This window comes from Mixophyes fleayi, chromosome 9 (genome assembly GCF_038048845.1).
Source record: "Mixophyes fleayi isolate aMixFle1 chromosome 9, aMixFle1.hap1, whole genome shotgun sequence".
Taxonomy (NCBI): domain Eukaryota; kingdom Metazoa; phylum Chordata; class Amphibia; order Anura; family Limnodynastidae; genus Mixophyes; species Mixophyes fleayi.
Genome location: NC_134410.1, coordinates 22,091,392 through 22,112,074, shown reverse-complemented (window position 1 = coordinate 22,112,074; position 20,683 = coordinate 22,091,392). Strand labels below are relative to the sequence as shown.

Genomic DNA, 20,683 nt, shown 5'->3' with positions numbered 1-20,683 from the left:
TCCTGTTGTATATTGATATACCCTATGCACTCTCCTGTTGTATATTGATATACCCTATGCACTCTCCTGTTGTATATTGATATACCCTATGCACACTCCTGTTGTATATTGATATACCCTATGCACTCTCCTGTTGTATATTGATATACCCTATGCACACTCCTGTTGTATATTGATATACCCTATGCACACTCCTGTTGTATATTGATATACCCTATGCACTCTCCTGTTGTATATTGATATACCCTATGCACACTCCTGTTGTATATTGATATACCCTATGCACTCTCCTGTTGTATATTGATATACCCTATGCACTCTCCTGTTGTATATTGATATACCCTGTGCACTCTCCTGTTGCATATTGATGTACCGTCTGCACTCACCTGTTCAGAAAAGTGTTTCCGAAAGGGTTGAGCTTGCGGAAGGGTTTATTGGGGTCCACCATGAGTGCATTGCCCGGGATGACCCCCTCAGTTTCTCCATGCATTACAGCAATAAATGAGTCGGTGGTGGGCTCGGGTCCAATCCGACTGCCGGGGATGTCCTGCTCCAGGAGATACTTAATAAAGGTGGTCTTCCCGGTGGAGTACTGGCCCATGACCAGCACCATCGGCTTGTTGTCAAAGTCCGCATCCTCCAGTGACGGAGAATGGAAATCGTGGAATTTGTAGTAATCTTCCACCGGCTTCAGCTTCTTCTTATACAGGTCTTTCAGACCCTCAGTCACCGTGTGGATGACTTCTGGGGTCTTTTTGTGCTTCTCATTCTTCTTCATCCAGGTGAACATCTTCACAGTTTGAGGCGACAGAACAGGGAGAGCTGAAGTTTTATCTCAGAGTTTTCTGTATTGGCCGCACCCAGCAGCTTTATGTGATATTAACAGGAGATTCTTCTTTCTTGGTGATTTCTGTACTGTCTGGTCCTCTTACCAGGTCTGTGCTTCTCCTCTTGTCTTGTGATGTCAGTCTGAAGCAGAGCCCAAAGTCTATCCCAAAACATAACCGAAGCACTGGAAAAAAAGGGCAGGCAGGAACAGGGTGTGTGCGAAGGAGGGAATAGGAGGGTGGGGAATTCAGGACCACCTTAACATTTCTATACAATGGGTTAATAGGTCAACTAAAAAGAGGGACTGGGGGCAACTTACTACTCCCAAGTTTCCAACTTAATGTTAAGTAAAAAAAAAAAAAAATCAGTGTGGAAAACAGCTGTATTAAACAAGAGAGAATGTATAAGTTTGGAGGGAGGTGTGCTCTCTCCATCCCAGTCCCTGGGTGCCCACCCCACCATAGGAATTTACAGTACTGCTGGAACTGTCATGCTGCGTAACATGCTTCTGTTATGCCACCTAGTGGTGAAAAGGTGCAGAGAGCTGAACATATCAAAGCAGACGGAGATTGAAGGAGAAGGGTTATTTCTGTTTTCTTACAGTTAAACATCTATTTATCTCAAATCCAGGAAGGAGTGTAAAACGAGAGGTGTGATACAAGCACACTTCAGGTGATGCATACACAAATATCTTGCTTTTATTGTTAGGATGGTAAAGTAAATTGGCAGCATAGAGTTCCACACTCTTTCTTGTGACCCTTACGCTTGATAGACAGAAACCAACTCCCTAGGCACCGGCCACTAACTTACAGCGGTCACAACTGAGCAATGAAACAGACAGGTTTAAATAGTTTACACTTCTCCCACAGCCATAACTTGATGGATAGATGACACCCCCACCTTGCCTTTAAAAGGGAGTTTGTTGCAGGTGCTCTGTGGTTTTTTTGTTTGTTTGTTTTTTTATTAGAAGCATTCTGTACAAACATAAGTCATGACATCAGTCACGAGTTTTACAATGTTGTAAAGGAAATAAATGTATCAGCTTAAACATTGGAAGTTATCAAAATAAAACTTTTAAATAAAACCTTTATTGGGGGCTGATAATTGATAATACAATTAAATCAGATCTTCATTGCAGGTGCTCTGTTTTGATTGCAGTCACATCCTGTCAGGCTGCTGCTTGCTGTGGAAAAGATTTTTTTTAAACCACTTCAAAACATGTAAGTTAAATCAGACTCTTTACTATTATTTTGTCACATGTATGTCCTCCACCTGTTCCTTAACTTAGGTGAACTATTGTACAAATGTGTAACTGTTTGAATTAAATGAAAATACGCCCTACACAAAATGTATTGCAAGACAAAGCAGGTATTATATTGCTTTGAATGACAATTTGGCCAGTATTATTGATATATATATATATATATATATATATATAAACTACAGTACTATACAGAGAGCATTCTTGTGACTGCAACACAGCACAATACAGAGAGCATTCTTGTGACCACCATACAATACAGAGAGCATTCTTGTGACTGCCATGTAATGCAAAGAGCAATTTTGTGACCACCACACAATATAATTCCCATAATTATTATTGAATCCCTCCTCAAAATTATTAACTTCTTCAGCATCAGAACAACACCATTCAATATCGGTAACCCCCTTATAATAATTAACTACCTCATACCCGTTATTAAATTAACCCCTACATCAACAATTAATTCCTTTCATTTTCAGTAACCCCCTCATAGCCTCCCTCAGTCTGATCAAAAGAACCCTTTCATCATAATTAACTCCATTAAGGGTCCATTGAGATCTTTAACCCCTTCTCCCTCATAATCATAATCAATCTTCATAAATAGCCCCCTTATTCACACTAGTTACTTTCCTAAATTGTGCTCATTCTTCTTTTCACCCTTATACTGACCTGTTGCTGATCACATTACTCCCGTCACCCCCACTCAGGGGTCAGACTGGTCCACTGGGGAGCCAGGGTATTCCCGGTGGGCTCCAACGCCTGATAGCTCCGTCCCCTTCATTGGTGGGGGGAGCAGGGTACTTTTTAAAAAAAAAATACTTACCTCATCTTGGCGTCGGCGCCCCTCCTCCCTGCAATGTTCGGACTAAATGTCAGGTGTGATGTCATCATGCCCGACATTCAGCGAGGAGCGGCGCAGAGGAAAGCCAAAATGCAAGAAAGAAGACAGAATACAAGAAGAGAACAAAAGAGATGAAAGAAGCCAATAGGAAGGTAAGTAAAGGAATGGAGGCAAGGGGAGCAAAGCAGCATGGCACATAGTGATGAGAAGGGGGGGGGCAGAAAGGCACAGAGTGATGAAGAAGGGGGGCAGAAAGGCACAGTGGTGAAGAAGAGGGGAATCAGAATGGCACAGAGTGATGAAGGGGGAGAAAGCAGAATGGCACAGAGTGATGAAGGGGGAGAAAGCAGAATGGCACAGAGTGATGAAGGGGGGAGCAGCATGGCACAGAGTGATGAAGGGGGGAGCAGCATGGCACAGTGTGATGAAGATGGGGGTGCAGCATGGCACAGAGTGATGAAGGGGGGAGCAGCATGGCACAGAGTGATGAAGGGGGGGGGAGCAGCATGGCACAGAGTGATGAAGGGGGGGAGCAGCATAGCACAGTGTGATGAAGGGGGGTCAGGTGAAGGGGAGGAAAGCAGCATGGAGGGCGCATTGTGATCATAAGGGGGCACAGCGTGGTGATCATAAGAGGTCAAAGTGTGATCATAAGGAGGCATGACGTGGTGATGATGAAGTAGCACAGTAATGTGTGTGTGATGGCACAGGGTCTTGTGGCAATGTAGTGTGTGTGTGTGATGGCACAATGGGCTTGTGACATTGTAGTGTGTGTGTGATGGCAAAGTGGACTTGTGGCAATGTGGTGTGTGTGTCATGCCACAATGGGCTTGTGACAATGTAGTGTGTGTGTGTAATGGCACATGGGGCTTGTGGCAATGTAATGTGTGTGTGTGTGTGATGGCACAGGAAGCTTGTGACAATGTAATGTGTGTGTGTGTGTGTGTGTGATGGCACAGGGGGCTTGTGGCAATATAGTGTATGTGTGTGTGTGTGTGTGTGTGTAATGGTACAGGGGGCTTGTGGAAATGTAATGTGTGTGTGTGATGGCACAGGAAGCTTGTGACAATGTAATGTGTGTGTGTGTGTGTGTGTGTGTGTGTGTGTGTGATGGCAGAGTGTGACAATGTAGTGTGTGTGTGTGTGTGTGTGTTTGATGTCACAGGGGCTTGTGGCAATGTAGTGTGTGTGTGTGATGGCACAGGAAGCTTGCGACAAGGTAGTGTGTGTGTGTGTGATGGCACAGGGGGCTTGTGGCAATGTAGTGTGTGTGTGTGATGGCACAGGGGGCTTGTGGCAATGTAGTGTGTGTGTGTGATGGCACAGGGGGCTTGTGGCAATGTAGTGTGTGTGTGTGTGTGATGGCACATGGGGCTTGTGGCAATGTAGTGTGTGTGTGTGTGTGATGGCACAGGAAGCTTGTGGCAATGTAATGTGTGTGTGTGTGTGTGTGATGACACAGGGGGCTTGTGGCAATGTAATGTGTGTGTGTGTGTGTGATGACACAGGGGGCTTGTGACAATGTAATGTGTGTGTGTGTGTGTGTGTGTGTGATGGCACAGGGAGCTTGTGGCAATGTAATGTGTGTGTGTGTGTGTGTGATGACACAGGGGGCTTGTGACAATGTAATGTGTGTGTGTGTGATGGCACATGGGGCTTGTGGCAATGTAGTGTGTGTGTGTGTGTGATGGCACAGGAAGCTTGTGACAATGTAATGTGTGTGTGTGTGTGTGATGGCACAGGGAGCTTGTGGCAATGTAATGTGTGTGTGTGTGTGATGGCACAGGGGGCTTGTGGCAATGTAATGTGTGTGTGTGATGGCACAGGGGGCTCGTGGCAATGTAATGTGTGTGTGTGTGTGATGGCACAGGGGGCTTGTGGCAATGTAATGTGTGTGTGTGTGTGATGGCACAGGGGGCTTGTGGCAATGTAATGTGTGTGTGTGATAGCACAGGGGGCTTGTGGCAATGTAGTGTGTGTGTGGTAGGTGGTGGCTAATTAATGGGTGCTCTTTTGTTTGTGGGGTGATGGTGGGCAATTTAATTTAATGGTGGCGCCGATTACATTAAGACGGGGTGGTTTGGGGGCTATTAATTGAATGTGGGGGTGAGTTTGGGAAGAATGAGGTTATTTTTTTAAACGTGAATATGAATTATTTAAGGGCATTGATTGTAGCGAGAAATAGGTATATTTATTAAACGTAAATGCTATTAATTTATTGCTGGGGCTGTCTGGAGGGAGGGAAATTGGTTTATTTATTAAATGGGAATACTATTACTTTAATGTTGGATTTGGTTGGAGAGATATAGATCTCTTTATTAAAAGGGAATACTATTATTTTAATGTTTGGGCTGGAGGAAGGCCTAATTATTAATCGTGGGTGCTATTGATTTAACGCCTGGGTTGGCTGGCATTTTCTAAATGTGCCCATTTTTTTTTCAAATAGGGCCCCCAATATTTCAGGATCCAGACAAGCTGCAACTAAAGAAACCAACAGCCACAAGTGGTGAAAGTGACAAGAACAGGTAGGAGAGAGAGAGCAGGAGAGTCTGATTCTGTTCTAATTCTAGTAGGACAATCCCGATTGTTGGTGACTGTTCTGCCTAATCTAAGGGGCAGGTCAAGACTGTGTACTCTTTATATACACAGTGCATTCTTTATATACTACACTATGGTGCTATCTCTGTCCTTCTTGGGCTTGCCACTCCCCTCTAGTAGTTTGGCTACTCCTCTTCAGTGGCTGGCTACACCCCCTCTGGTGGGCCTCTACCATTGTATTCCCTCTGTGGGCCCTTCATGCCCCAGTCCCACATTCATCTTCTCCTTGTTGCTTGTTGCATATTATGCATGTAGGCAATGTACAGTAAAGGCGTGACAAGACAGCCCACGCAGAGCTTATAACTTCTAGGATTAATAGGTGGAGTAACACATGTTCGCAGCGCACACACACTCTCCCTCAATAGTCAAGTGCTAACTGTACCCTCTCAGAAGCTCCAGTTATCTCTCAACATAAGGACTATCCATCTCTCTTAGCCTGAATCCCTTTCTCTATACACAGGGATATCACACAGCGTACAAGTAGCAGGCTGTATCACTTAGCTCAGGTTTCCTGTCCTCACTGGTCTTGCTCTGCATGCCGTTAGAAGCAGTAGTCTCAAGCTTGGTGCACTGTCAAGTCCCAGCATGCCCACAACTGTGCACCTTGGTATAGATGGTTTTTCACTCTGACCCATTCAAATGTGATAAAATTACAGATCTGCTTATCACTGTCTATATAAAACAAGCTAGTAATTAAGGTGAAACAGTTATATAATAAGAGACGGCTGATTCTCAGAAGAAATCCATTTGGCATAACCAGACAGCGCTACAGGGGCTCTCTCAGGGAATGTATCTGACACTCTTCAGATGTGGAACCACAGATCAGTCTCTGATTTGCTGTTGACGGGAATATCCATTGGCCACTAAGCCTAACTGAAAATGTCTTTTACATACAACAAAACATGAGAAAAGTAAATTTTTGTCTTAAATCCAGCCTTTTTTTTTTCTTCAATGTCTATATATTGTATAATAATCTGAATTTAGAGCATAAAATGTGATTGATACTAACATTTAATTTGAAATCACCAATGGAAGCATCCAGCAAGGTTTCTTGGTGGTCCTGTTGTGTTGCCATCCATGATTACTGCGGAGGTGAATGCCCACTGCCCACCAACACTACAGGCAAAGGAAACATATTATCCAAGCTAATTGTGCTGAATTATTCATTAATGAATGGTTGAATGAATTATATATATATATATATATTTATTTTCACTTTAAATATGATTTTTAGTAATTATCCTCTCCCTTCACTCCTGCTCCTCCAATCAGCAGCAGATTTATGACCGGCTGCAATTGGATTTTTTCAAGTGTTGGGGCCCTGCAAAATAGGAATGGTAGGAGACCCCAGAAATGGACCAAAGTACCATTTAGAGATCAAAGGGAATATCCTAAAAATTATATTTAATGTTGACAACACCTCTGTGGCTAGCACAAAGTAAATATCACAACGGTGTAAATTATGGAACCACTAGAAAATGATATGGGTGTTACTTGATGTCAACTATTTAACTGCTAGGTTCATTTGTGTCCACTAGATGGAGACAGTGTTCTTTGGTTTTTTTTATACACTATTTGCATAGTTTCCAACTGATCCAAATCACCCAGAAAATTTCTCCAGATGCCATTATCAGTAACGATTTTAACAACGACTGAAAGAAAAAAAGGCCCTGATCAGCATGCCGATTCATGTGTACACACTATACATGTTTTAAAAGATATGTCGGCAGCACAGTGGCCTAGTGGTTAGCACTTCTGCCTTACAGCACTGGTGTCATGAGTTTGATTCCTGACCATGGCCTTATCTGTGTGGAGTTTCTATGTTTTCCCTGTGTTTGTGTGGGTTTCCTCTGGGTGCTCCAGTCTCCAAAAACATACTAGTAGGTTAATTGACTGCTTTCATAATTGACCCTAGTATGTTAGGCAGTTTAGACTGTAAGCTCTAATGGGGCAGGGACTGATGTGAATGAGTTCTCTGTACAGCGCTGCGGAATTAGTGGCGCTATATAAATAACTGATGATGATGATGATTTACCCTCAGATCTGTGCTCTTCATCTTTCATAACCATCAGTTGAAAAGATCGTGACTCTATAAACTCTATGGAGATCCTGATTGTGAGTGCACTGCAGAATTTGAAGGACATCGTTCCATCGTTGAACAAGATTTTTAGTTCGGTTTAAGAATTAAATGAAACGATACAATGAGCTTTGGAACAATTATCATTCATCGTTGCAGTGTACACGCTAATGCGATATCGGGCCAAACAGTTTTTTTATAGTGTGGCACAATAAACGGCTGAAAGCCTGTGGTGTGTACCTAGTCATACCAAGGGGTACACACAGGTTTTACATTTTTGTCACTGGAAATTTAGCTACTTTTCAACATTGTCCAAATGGTACATTCTTTATTTTTTTTCAATATTCTGTATATACAGTGGATATAAAACGTCTCTTACTAAAATTGCAGGTGTTTGTGACGTAATACCTGAAATCAAGATCAATCATGTCAGACCTTTTTCCACCTTGTTTTTTTTTTACTTTTTTATTGTATATAATACATAAAATAACAATATAAGCATAAAATTTATGACTCAGTCTATCAAGCTTATATACAATATCTTGTGAGCATCTATCTTTGGTGTTCTTACTTTTCTCTTCTGCTATGACATCATATAATATTATTAAAAACATTTGAAAAGGACTCTTATATAATTAACAAGCTTGACCAATAAAGTTCATATAAAAAAGCAAAAAAAATAAAAATACAAAACCATAAAACATTTGTATATTAAATTAGAATAAAAACTAGAACAAAGATATAACAGACTATAAACAAAAACTAAACAAGTGATCTAAAGACTAAATGAAGGCGATCATAAATATGAACTTACCAAGAGGGAAATAAAATAATTTTATCTAAATAACAAACAGTTATACAAGTTGTTTAAGCAGATACCACTCTGTTGACTCAAACAGTTTCATAATGTTAGCATTTTTTTGTGAAATTGTTTTACCCCTTTTTCTGTGTCTGGAAGAATAACCCTCCTGTGTCTATAAAGTGTGTCTAGCAAGTGTGTCTTACCAAAGGTCAATGTAAGTGATTCCCCACCTGTGTGCTTCTATCATGAATGTTCTTATTTGAAAGTTGCCCATTTAGCCATTAGGTGCTATAGAATAAAAGAGGGCCCACAGAGGGGGCTCATACCTGAGAGACTAAAGGTAAAGGTCATGATGGCAATGAAAGTAGAAAAAAGATGGCTCAGTGACTCATTCAAAGTTCTACTATGGCTATAGCGTGTTGGCTGTAAGCGGGATTCTCCCAAGGTCTTGTTATCCTCGTGGGAGTGTTATTCTCTCCTGTGAGTGAGAGGAATTTGCTCTCAATCTTAGAGCATAGGGATGGGATTCAGGAGAAGTATTCTAATGGCTACCCCCTTTCCTTCTCATGCTTTTTCCCATTAAAAGAAATGCCTCACATCTAGGTGTAATTATCTGGAGGAGTGATCAGTCACTGATGCCATAGACCCTAATTTATGTCAGGTGGTCATGGCAGTGCCATGGGCTGGCTGGCAACTTGTAGCCTGGGGGATGGGGGGGGGGAGGGGACAGGACAGAAGTAAGTGGCTCAGGCTCTTCTACCAGCGCATCATAATGACAAAACGGGGGGTAGGGATGGATATGTTGAAGCCCCCTAGAATAAAAGTGTGTAGGTCAGTGGAATTGGTTGGGCCTGTGGGTAATAGATGACAGCAACTTAGAGTTGGACTGGGGAGAAGAAACAAATGTTATGGACGTCAAAGGGGGAAAAGGAGAGGTTGGGTTCTGACGGATGACGCAGAAGGTGCAGACATGGGGCCGTAGGAAGCTTATTCCACCACATTGTCAGTCACTAGGTCACGGAGTGTGGGTGATAGAGAGACCCCCCCCCCCCTTCCCATAGAAGAAAATAGAAAGGAAAGTAGTGTCATGTTTCAGTCATTTCAAGCAGAATGAAGGAATGAGAGAGGAATAGATCATAGAACGATGTGAGTTAGATGGTTCCGGTGTTCCTAAGTGCACAGGTAATGAAGTGGTGGTAAAATGCAGAGACGAGAATGATGTTGGAAGATTTGGAAGTATATGGTGGGTGTGAAACTTTGTGATGGGAAGAAGAACAAGAACAAATAGTGGGGATTGTGTAGGGCCTGGGTTAGTGGATATGTCACCAACAGTCAGGAGGAGGTGAGAAAGAGGGCAAGGGAGGATCATACGTGGGTGAGAGGCTAGTTGAAGTTAGTGTAGGTTGGGCAGTGAAGAGGGTACAGGGAGCCGATCATTTGAAGCTGTAGGCTGGGAAGGTGATTACGGCAAATGTAGAGCTGAGACGTCAGAGAGGGGACGTGGAAGTAAGTAGGAGGTGGGTGCAAGGAGGGATGACAGAGAAGAAGACCTGATTAGATGGATGAGGGTAAAGGTAGATAAATCTGCCTTCTACTAGTTCAGGAGCAGCGGTTTGTAACTAGGAAAATCACTAATCAGGAGTGACAGAGTAAGTGGTAGCTGAGAGCATGCATGAGAAAGTTTAAAGGTTATTATTAATAAACCATGATGAATAACAGAAGGAGCACATGTGAGAGGGCGTGTGAGGTAAGTGGGTAGTATGGGTTGAAGGTGAGATCACAAACAGCAACAAAGATAAAGCTGTTTTAGGAAGCATGGTGTGCACACAGTTCAGTAGGGAGTGTCCCGGGTGTACACAAAGGAGGTGCATGAGGTGGAAGGTAACAGGATCTCACAGGACAGATGTTGTCCTCCTGTAGCGGTGTCCAGGCAGAGTGCTCTCCTCCTCTTCACCTCCTGTTTAACTCCTGTGTAACTCTAAATATTGTGTATCAATCTAAACACACACTTGTAACAATCACACACTGTTTGCAGTGTGCGGCCGCCGACAGCCAGCTCCAGTGGTGAAATTGTATCAGCCTGGTGGGCAGATGCCCCTCTGCCCACCAACCAAGCTTGCCTTTTGTGTGAGGAATCGGTGTTGGGGTACTAATTGATATAGAGAATGTAGAGTCCGCTTTCAGATTACATTAAACACACCCCATCTGCTTTCTTCTGCTGGGCCATAAGTTCAAGAGGCAATATCTAGAAGACGGCTGCCCATGTGCTGTGCAACATGACAACAATTGTTTGCAGTGTTGTGCTTATTGGTGGAGTGGCTTATTAGGACAGAATCCAGCAACAGGGGAGTTGGTAATTTTTTGGATGACTTTCCTGTGAGGTCTTCTTTCTGCAGGGATATCCTTACATGTTTTCAGGCCTTGGCTGGTGACTTTGGTGTTTCCATGACAGTTGGCCCCACAACTGTTTTAATAAAAGAAAAATGTTGTCCGGCGCTCAGAAACAAACAGAATTTAAAAATCACTGTGTCAGCATAAACATAAAGGAGAATTTTGTGCACAATATAGCTATATTGGGGTTAAGCTCACCTGCCGGACGTCAAGGCATCTCCTGTAGGTGAGTCCCTAAGCTAGTGATACAAATTTACATTCAGGGTGTTCCATTTAAAACCTTCCCCTGAACCTCCATCTTATAAAGCCTGCAACACCTGTAGGGAGTGGTCAACTCCCAAAAAACTAGAAAATAGTGAAAGGAAAAAAGGGCGCTTCTTTAAATTAATGAAATGTGTACAAGTGTATAAAATCATTTGAAACAGCAGCCAAGGACAAATAGGTTAGGGACTCACCTACAGGAGATGCCTTGACGTCCGGCAGGTGAGCTCAACCCCAATATAGCTTTATTGTGCACAAAATTCTCCTTTATGTTTATGCTGACACAGTGATTTTTAAATTCTGTTTGTTTCTGAGCGCCGGACAACATTTTTCTTTTATTTGCACTTGCACATTGGTCCTATTTGTCCTTGGCTGCTGTTTCAAATGATTTTATACACTTGTACACATTTCATTAATTTAAAGAAGCGCCCTTTTTTCCTTTCACTATTTTCTAGTTTTTTGGGAGTTGACCACTCCCTACAAAGGTGCTGCAGGCTTTATAAGATGGAGGTTCAGGGAAAGGTTTTAAATGGAACACCCTGAATGTAAATTTGTATCACTAGCTTAGGGACTCACCTACAGGAGATGCCTTGACGTCCGGCAGGTGAGCTTAACCCCAATATAGCTATATTGTGCACAAAATTCTCCTTTATGTTTATGCTGACACAGTGATTTTTAAATTCTGTTTGTTTCTAAGCGCCGGACAACATTTTTATTTTATTTGCACTTGCACATTGGTCCTATTTGTCCTTGGCTGCCCACAACTGTTTTCACAATTTTAGGCTTTGTGATCGACACAACACTCCGGATGTTCCATGTCCCAGGACAGAAGCTTTGAAGGAGTTGATTTCACCTTTGCTTTTATTAAAAAATTCAGTCCCTCAAACAGTTTCAGTCCTTCTTAGGACATTAGACGTTTGCTGAGCAAAATATGCCCATTGGCTAAGTCTCTTGCAGGCACATCATTGCTGCTCCTAGAGGTGGGTACAAGCCTCACCATGTTTTATGGTTCACTGTGGAAATATAGGAGATCTAAGATTATGGTTGCACTTTCTGGAGACATGTAATGGGTACATACTGCCTCAAGTTTTGCCCGTCTAAATGTGTAACCTCCATTTCATATTGACCCTTCTCAACTCAATTGTTTACAATCTTGTGGTCAGGATAGGTTTTGATGCATTGTATTTTGGCACAGGTGGGAGTTAGACAGGTATAAATTGTATTTGAGTCCTTAGGCTCCTAAGAATTCACTTAGGTGGGATCTGTTTTTCTGGGTTTTAGTTTAGATGTTGTATTGTTATATCTTAGGCTGCAAGTTGAATATATGGAGATACTTATGTACAGTGGGCAGGAGAGCGAGCTGCATGTCACAATGAGTAACCTGAAGTAGGCAGACAGGAACCGCTGCAGCAACAACTGATCAGGACTCAGTGGCAACAGTTAGTTTTAGCAGTAGAGTCGTCCACAGATTCCAAAGCGATATGCAAGTTAGCATCAACGGTAAACTAATGGTAATAATCTGAGAAATGTTTAAAAAAGGAAAGTGGTGGTCAGAAAGGAATAGCTAGCTCTATAAAGCAGGCAGCCATGACAGTGGTAAAACGGAATCCGGGTCAGTTGCACAAGTCTGTGGCAGCCTTGCCCTGACCGGATCTTATAGCCACAAGCATGAATCCTATCTACATGGGACACATACTTGTTGGCAAAAGTTCATGGTCTAATAAGAACTCATGGTCTAACAAGAACTAACTACTATCTAGCTACCAAAGTCCATCTTGCTCAGACCAATCCCAGACATATTATAACACAGTTCAAAAAACAAACCTGGCATATTAAATGCAGCCAAATCGCAAGCAATTGGAGGCACTCAGAACCACCCTCCTTACCTGCTACGAGCAACAGTACATGGTCAACTTACCATGTGTTGCTACACAACACTTTCAGCACTTGGTCTCCAGCATAGACCACTATGAGGCTGAACCTACATTACAAACCAACCATGATGACTCCTAAATTATGATTCAATTGAGAAGAGTGACTCTCCACACTTAAGAATATATGTTTATATAGCGCCACTAATTCTGCAGCGCTGTACAGAGAACTCACATCACACAGACAGAGAGAGAGAGACTAGGGTTAATTTTTGATAGCAGCCAATTAACCTACCAGTATGTTTTTGGAGTGTGGGAGGAAACCGGAGCACTCAGAGGAAACCCACTCAAACACGGGGAGAACATACAAACTCCACACAGATAAGGCCATGGTTGGGAATCAAACTCATGACCCCAGTGCTGTGAGGCAGAGGTGCTAACCACTAAGCCACCATGCTGCCCCAATAACAGCCTTCCCCATCTCTCATCACACTGCCACTAATGCCCCATTTTTCCAACCTATCACCCTTAATACCCACCTACTATGGGGTAGCCTGTACACCCTTTTCATCCGCCTTCGCCACGACAAAGATACAATACAGTGAGATTGAATGCATGTTTCAAAAACCGCTGTTCACAAAATTCCAAAACAACTAGAAATCAACTGTAATCAGTGTTAGGAATCAGGTTAGATTGATCTCTATTGTCTTGCGACTCCGTATATATCAGAGGAGATATCTTCTTATTTGTACTGATTATGCTAAAACCTGTTTGTATTGCTGCCTCCTCCCCCTACCCTCCCCCTCCATTCTTCCTTTCTCTGCCCTCAACCTCCTCACTTGTTATTCTATAAAACATTCAATAAAACATTTATTAAAAAAATAAAAGCGAAAGTTCAGACACGCAGTGAGATAGAGTCCATATACAGGGCTACAAACTAAATTTCTATAGACATCTAACTGGGCTAAATGGCCGAGACTCACGTCACAGAAATGTTCACCTCTACATTAACACTTTATTAGTGTCCTATACTAGCTATGTGCACTACCTCATTTTTATTTATTTTGCCACTTTGGACCTCATTTAACATAAAATTGCATAAACGCAAAAATGCGTCAGTCCCTTACGTTTCTACAGTCTTCATTTCAGTTGACATTTGTGAAGATACGTGCAACGTCAAATCTAGTAAATAGATGCCCGCACCACAAAATTGCAGACACCATCATCATCATCAACTCAGAAGCCTCCTAGAAGGTACTGTATATCTTACAGATAAGTGTGAGACACAATCAGACACATCTCTAAGGGGCGTAGTTGACTTACGTTTCCACACCCTATTGTACTCATGCTTGCCTGTCCCCGATCCACCTCTCCCAATGTAAGGGCCCACAAGCGCGTTTCTTACAACTCTAAATTATGGCCGCATTTTTGAACGCATAAACAGCTACAAAAATCATAGGGGTCAGGTTTTTAAAGTTGCGCTACCACCAACTGAAAATATGTTACTGACGTAACAGGAATAGAGAGAGAAGCACATTAGTAAAATCTTTTATGTAGGTGGTAGTGCAGCTTTAATGTTAATTTTTGTCTGTATAAATGATCCCACACACACCTCCATCCCCACACACACCTCCATCCCCACACACACCTTTACCCAATAACTACTTCCACCTCAGGCACACAGCTTCAACCCACAAACATATCCACCACACTCACACCTCCACCCCACATACACCTCTACCGCCACACACCTCCACCACCACTTCCATTCCACACACACAGACCTCCACCGCACACTCACCTCTACTCCCACGTACACCTCCAACTCACATATACCTTCACCCCACATACACCTCCACCACACACACCTCCCCCCCACATACACCTTCATCCCCACACACCTCCACCCCACACACCTCCACCCCAAACACACATCCACCTCCACCCCCACACACCTCCACCCTACATACACCTCCACCCCACATACACCTCCACCACACACACCTCCCCCCCCACATACACCTTCATCCCCACATACACCTCCACCCCACATACACCTTCATCCCCACATACACCTCCAACTCACATACACCTCCACCCCACATACACCTCCACCACACACACCTCCCCCCCACATACACCTTCATCCCCACACACCTCCACCCAACACATACCTCCACCCCACACACCTCCACCCCAAACACACATCCACCTCCACCCCCACCCTACATACACCTCTACTGCACATACACCTACATCACACACACACCTCCATCCCCACACACACCTTTACCCAATAACTACTTCCACCTCAGGCACACAGCTTCAACCCACAAACATATCCACCACACTCACACCTCCACCCCACATACACCTCTACCGCCACACACCTCCACCACCACTTCCATTCCACACACACAGACCTCCACCGCACACTCACCTCTACTCCCACATATACCTCCAACTCACATACACCTCCACCCCACATACACCTCCACCACACACACCTCCCCCCCCACATACACCTTCATCCCCACACACCTCCACCCCACACACCTCCACCCCCACATACACCTTCATCCCCACACACCTCCACCCCAAACACACATCCACCTCCACCCCCACACACCTCCACCCTACATACACCTCCACCCCACATACACCTCCACCACACACACCTCCCCCCCCACATACACCTCCACCCCACACACCTCCACCCCACATACACCTCCACCCCACATACACCTCCACCACACACACCTCCCCCCACATACACCTTCATCCCACACACCTCCACCCCAAACACACATCCACCTCCACCCCCACACACCTCCACCCTACATACACCTCCACCCCACATACACCTCCACCACACACACCTCCCCCCCCACATACACCTTCATCCCCACACACCTCCACCCCAAACACACATCCACCTCCACCCCCACACACCTCCACCCTACATACACCTCCACCCCACATACACCTCCACCACACACACCTCCCCCCCCACATACACCTTCATCCCCACACACCTCCACCCCACATACACCTCCCCCCACATACACCTTCATCCCACACACCTCCACCCAACACATACCTCCACCCCACACACCTCCACCCCAAACACACATCCACCTCCACCCTACATACACCTCTACTCCCACACACACCTCCCCCCACATACACCTCCAACTCACATATACCTCCACCCCACATACACCTCCACCACACACACCTCCCCCCCACATACACCTTCATCCCCACACACCTCCACCCCACACACCTCCACCCCCACACACCTCCACCCCACACACCTCCACCCTACATACACCTCCACCCCACATACACCTCCACCACACACACCTCCCCCCCCACATACACCTTCATCCCCACACACCTCCCCCCACATACACCTCCAACTCACATATACCTCCACCCCACATACACCTCCACCACACACACCTCCCCCCCACATACACCTTCATCCCCACACACCTCCACCCCACACACCTCCACCCCCACACACCTCCACCCCACACACCTCCACCCCAAACACACATCCACCTCCACCCCCACACACCTCCACCCTACATACACCTCTACTGCACATACACCTACATCACACACACACCTCCACCACATGCACACTTTCACTCCATCACACCTCCACCCCACACACACACATACATACCTCCGTCCCATACACCTTCACCCCACATGCACCTCCACCACACACACCTCCACCCCACACACCTCCACCCCACACACATACGTCCGCCCCATATACCTCTACCTCCACACTTACACCTCCTCCGTTTCTCAGCTCTCTTTTGTTTTCTGTATCCTGTTAGCCTCATAAATGACAGTAACAATGATAAAAAGACAAACATACAAATCAATAACTGATATTTCAGTTCTATTATTTATTAACTTTTATTGCATGTTTACAAGCAGACACATGAAATACATATAATGCACGGCGGCCACGGCCACACTGCATATAGATCACATGTAAGCTATTTTGCATCTCAGCAAATGACAATGCAGCCTGTATGTTTTATGCGTCAGTTTTATAAACAAATAAGTGAGAAAAGTAATAAAGCTGAGCTCACACTCCCACACAAGTTGCTCTTTTGCACCCGTGCCCAGATAACATCTCAATATAAATAATAATTTTTTTGGCAAGCATATGCAGGAAGACCAGCCATGCAAATCTGACAGTATGAGGCTGGGCCTAGGTGGCTTCCATAAATCCATTTTGTATTGTGTTATTACTCAGTTTTTGCTTACTTTATTGTGTTCAATTTAGTGTGTTTCGATTTGAATATGGGTGTAAGTACGCTCTGCCTAAACATGATGTGCCGTATGTAGACAGACAGAGCAGTATGCAGGATACGCACATACATATGTGCAATATAAAGTCCCATCAGAACGCATACAAAAATAATAAATTATAAAATAAATACATAAAATGCAAAACACATAATAGCATTAATAAAAATCTGTGCTTTTATTTTTTATTATATTATATACTTAAATCAGCATGTTCTTATGAGTATTGTGCATACACATGGTGTATTTTAGTCTCTCGTACTTGCATACACATCTTCTGTGCTATCTTGCTGCACACATACATGTAGTTTTTCATACAAGTCTACACCGTCTCAGTCGTCGCTAACAGTCGGCACTTACACCTGCCCTGTAGCTGGTGCAAATGATATGAGTAAAAAAAAGCATGCTTGCAACAAACCCAGGACTTGACTCGTTCCGCTTCTGTGTTGGCACGCCCTTACTTTGTACTATGTTCGTCTGCACATTCCCTCCCTCTTTCCGCCCTTTAAGCAGTAGGCAGCCGTGTAATTTGCGTTCACACATGATTTTTTGGCACCGTGGCGAGTCAATCAGGGCTTGTGGCTACGCCGAGTGAAGTCAGCGCCCCGGCAAGTATTGAAGCTGCTGGGCGCCACCATTTTCAGGTCAGTTCGCCAGCGGAGTAGACGGAAGAGGAAGTCGTGGGACGCCCAGCACCAAAGAAGCCGGAGACGCCAGCGGAAGTGGCTAGGAGCTACCCTGCCATGAGAAGACGACGGAGAAGACGGCTCGGCAGGAGAAGAAGATGGTGCGGAAGTCAGAAGACGCTGAGATCAAGAAAAAGAACAGATCATCGACAAGGAGTCCATGTAACGGCCAAGAGCATCCCGCCAAGAAGACAGTGGGAAGCGGCGCACCGAAGAGGAGAAGAGGCACCACCGGTTGGAGGGCCTGGAAGACTCGTAGACATCGGGGTAAGTGAAGTATCCTGCACGGAGCAGGTGAGTATAAAATACTCTGTTAGGTCTGGCACAAGGCATATGGGCAATTTGGCCACTAGGCCCTTTGGCAAAAGTAGTGGGCACAAGGCCCTGACGTAGTTAGGGCATAGGCAGGGTTTCATTGAGCAGTAGGCACATTTGGTAGATATGGGCACTAGACTCCATAGTTAGGGGACATAAGACCCCAGTAGTAGTTTTTGGGCACAAGGCCCAATCGGTAGGACTTGGGCACAAGGCCCATTAGACAGAGATAGGACACAAGGCCCTTAGAGGTAGATTTTGCGCAATAGCCCTTGAGTTTAGATAGGATGCAAGGCCCTGGGTGCAGGGCATAAGGCCCTTTAGCTGATAGTTAAGGCACATGGCCCTATAGTTTCCTGGGTGCAAGGCCCATAGAGTTGAGGTTGGGTGCAAGGCCCATAGGTGTAGAGAGGCACAGGCCTCCTAGTTTAGTGGGGCGCAAGGCTCCTGATAGGGCAGCAGCCCCTGATTGCTAAAAGGACGCCAAGTCCTTGTTAGGAGGGCATTAGGCCCTTGTGGTTAGAGGGACAGTAGGTTCCTCTTGTTAGCAGGGCAGTAGGCCCTTACAGTTGATAGCAGGCGATAGGCCTTGGACGCTAGGTCATTGATAGTGTAGAGGACACTTGGTCCCTTGATAGTTAAATGTTTAAGTTACTGAGAGTGGCATATAAGGCCCCTCTCATCTGTCAGAAAGGGCACCTAAAGTCCTGAGCCCCAAGACAAGGCAGGCTTAACAGCCGGGGCTCAGGCCGTCGGCGGAGGCCTGCAGACCAGCTGAGTTCCAGCGGACACGGGTGTCCCAGAGCAGGTAAGTAAAAGAGGTATCGGTCTGTTCCCAGGTAAGTAGCTAGTGACCATTGGTTAGGTGGTCACTGGCAAGTCACATAACAAACTGTTTATTATTTGTATGCACCTGTCTCCTTTAGTGTATTCCCCTGCAGGGTCCAGGAGTCAGACCTTCACTGAAGACGGTGCTGAGACGGAGAGCAGCTGGGGTGAATCCGAGGTGGACGGTAGCCGGTCATCGTTTAGAAGGTAAGACATCTGTATGTGTCTATCTCGTTACCCCTCAGGTGGTACATGTGAATCCGGCTCAAAGTGTCTTAGGTGAGATCGCAGTTTTTAGAGTATGCTGCATATTTACTAATTGCACCAATGATGGCAGCCTTATACGCTTACCACACTGTGGGGAGATATGTTTCTGGATTTATGTTGTATTCAGAATATTCATGAAGAGAGGATGAGATAGTTTCTATAAACTGTGGAACTTTTAAGAGTGTTTTGTTCAGTCATCTCCACGGACGTCCCCTTGAGTTTTTTTAAAAATGTCACAACTAGCCCAGATAATATAAGAGGTTGGAGGTAATGTCAGTCCAGAGTGATGAAAATTGCATTGACTACACACCATAACCATGTCTGTTCAAGAACATGAGATGTGAGGACACGACTAGAACATGTAGTCAGAGAAGGAGAGGTTCAGTGCTCTCCACCAGTGAAACAGACCAGCCTCAGCCATACATCTGTGATCATGCCATAGCTGGTGAGGGATTTCTGGGTCCTAATCTATCTAAATTTGAGCATATGATAGTATTGAAATCTGCACCAAACAGGAGCAGGCCTTTTTGAATTTTTGCAGTTCTACAATAAATAATTTTAAATATCCTGATTGGCAAGTGTTCAGGTCATATATATTGGCCTATTTTACTAAGACAATGAGGTGCCTCTGGGTCAATCTTAATGTCAAAGATAGAAAAGGAACAGAGTTCAGTATGGGATGGGATGGTAATTAGAGTGTGGTGGGAGATATTTATAAGGAAGGGATGGAAGAATTAGTCAAGGACCTTAAGTGTAGAGAAACTGGCTACTCTGTTGGAGCCAGTTAGAGTTGGAACAATAGATAGTAAATGTATTCAAATATATAATTTGAGCTTAGAGTTTAGGATTCAAACAAAGTATAAAGAGAACCAAAAGGCCTATATAGGCTATAGTCTTATAAATCCCATGTCCTACGTTCTTTTTTAAAAACAATAATAATCATGTATCCACTTCTCCCTCACAATGAGGGAGAAGTGGATACATTAGTGCTTAGAAAGCACATAGAGAAAAGACAACTGTAAAAAAAAAAAAAGCAGATTTATGTGTATATGTTGAATCGGACGCATCTCAAGACGCATTCAGTACAAAACCAGTAGCATTTGCGCCAGGTGTTGGACGTGTGTATACCCCACAATTGTGTAAAGGTGGTGTAACGGTAGTGTAGAGATGGTGTAAAGATACCATATACATATTGTAGAGTACAGTGTCAGTAGTAAATACTAAAGTCACATTACCCTATTTGTGCACAATATAATAATATAGTGAAATGTCATCATCAAAAGAGTGAATAGTATCTTGACAGTGTTATTAACAAAAGT

General features: G+C 44.3%; 2 protein-coding genes across 7 annotated transcripts in view; one reads left to right on the top strand and one right to left on the bottom strand.

Moving 5' to 3' along the window:
* The window catches only part of EHD2 (EH domain containing 2), a 32,391-nt gene extending 31,214 nt beyond the window's left edge, over positions 1-1,177 (bottom strand). The window contains exon 1 of the mRNA XM_075186888.1: positions 387-1,177. Coding sequence (XP_075042989.1) covers positions 387-790 — 404 coding nt within the window. The 5' untranslated portion in view covers positions 791-1,177. The remainder of the gene's footprint in view (positions 1-386) is intronic.
* Positions 1-20,683, top strand: part of LOC142102190 (calpain-2 catalytic subunit-like) — a 113,728-nt gene that overhangs the window by 54,329 nt on the left and 38,716 nt on the right. For 2 of the 6 annotated variants that reach the window (XM_075186891.1, XM_075186892.1), the window contains 3 exons: positions 1,967-2,048; positions 14,071-14,187; positions 17,913-19,304. The gene's annotated coding sequence lies outside the window, so the exon portion shown is untranslated. The remainder of the gene's footprint in view (positions 1-1,966; positions 2,049-14,070; positions 14,188-17,912; positions 19,305-20,683) is intronic. The other 4 variants (XM_075186894.1, XM_075186893.1, XM_075186895.1 and 1 more) reach the window with 4 other exon arrangements.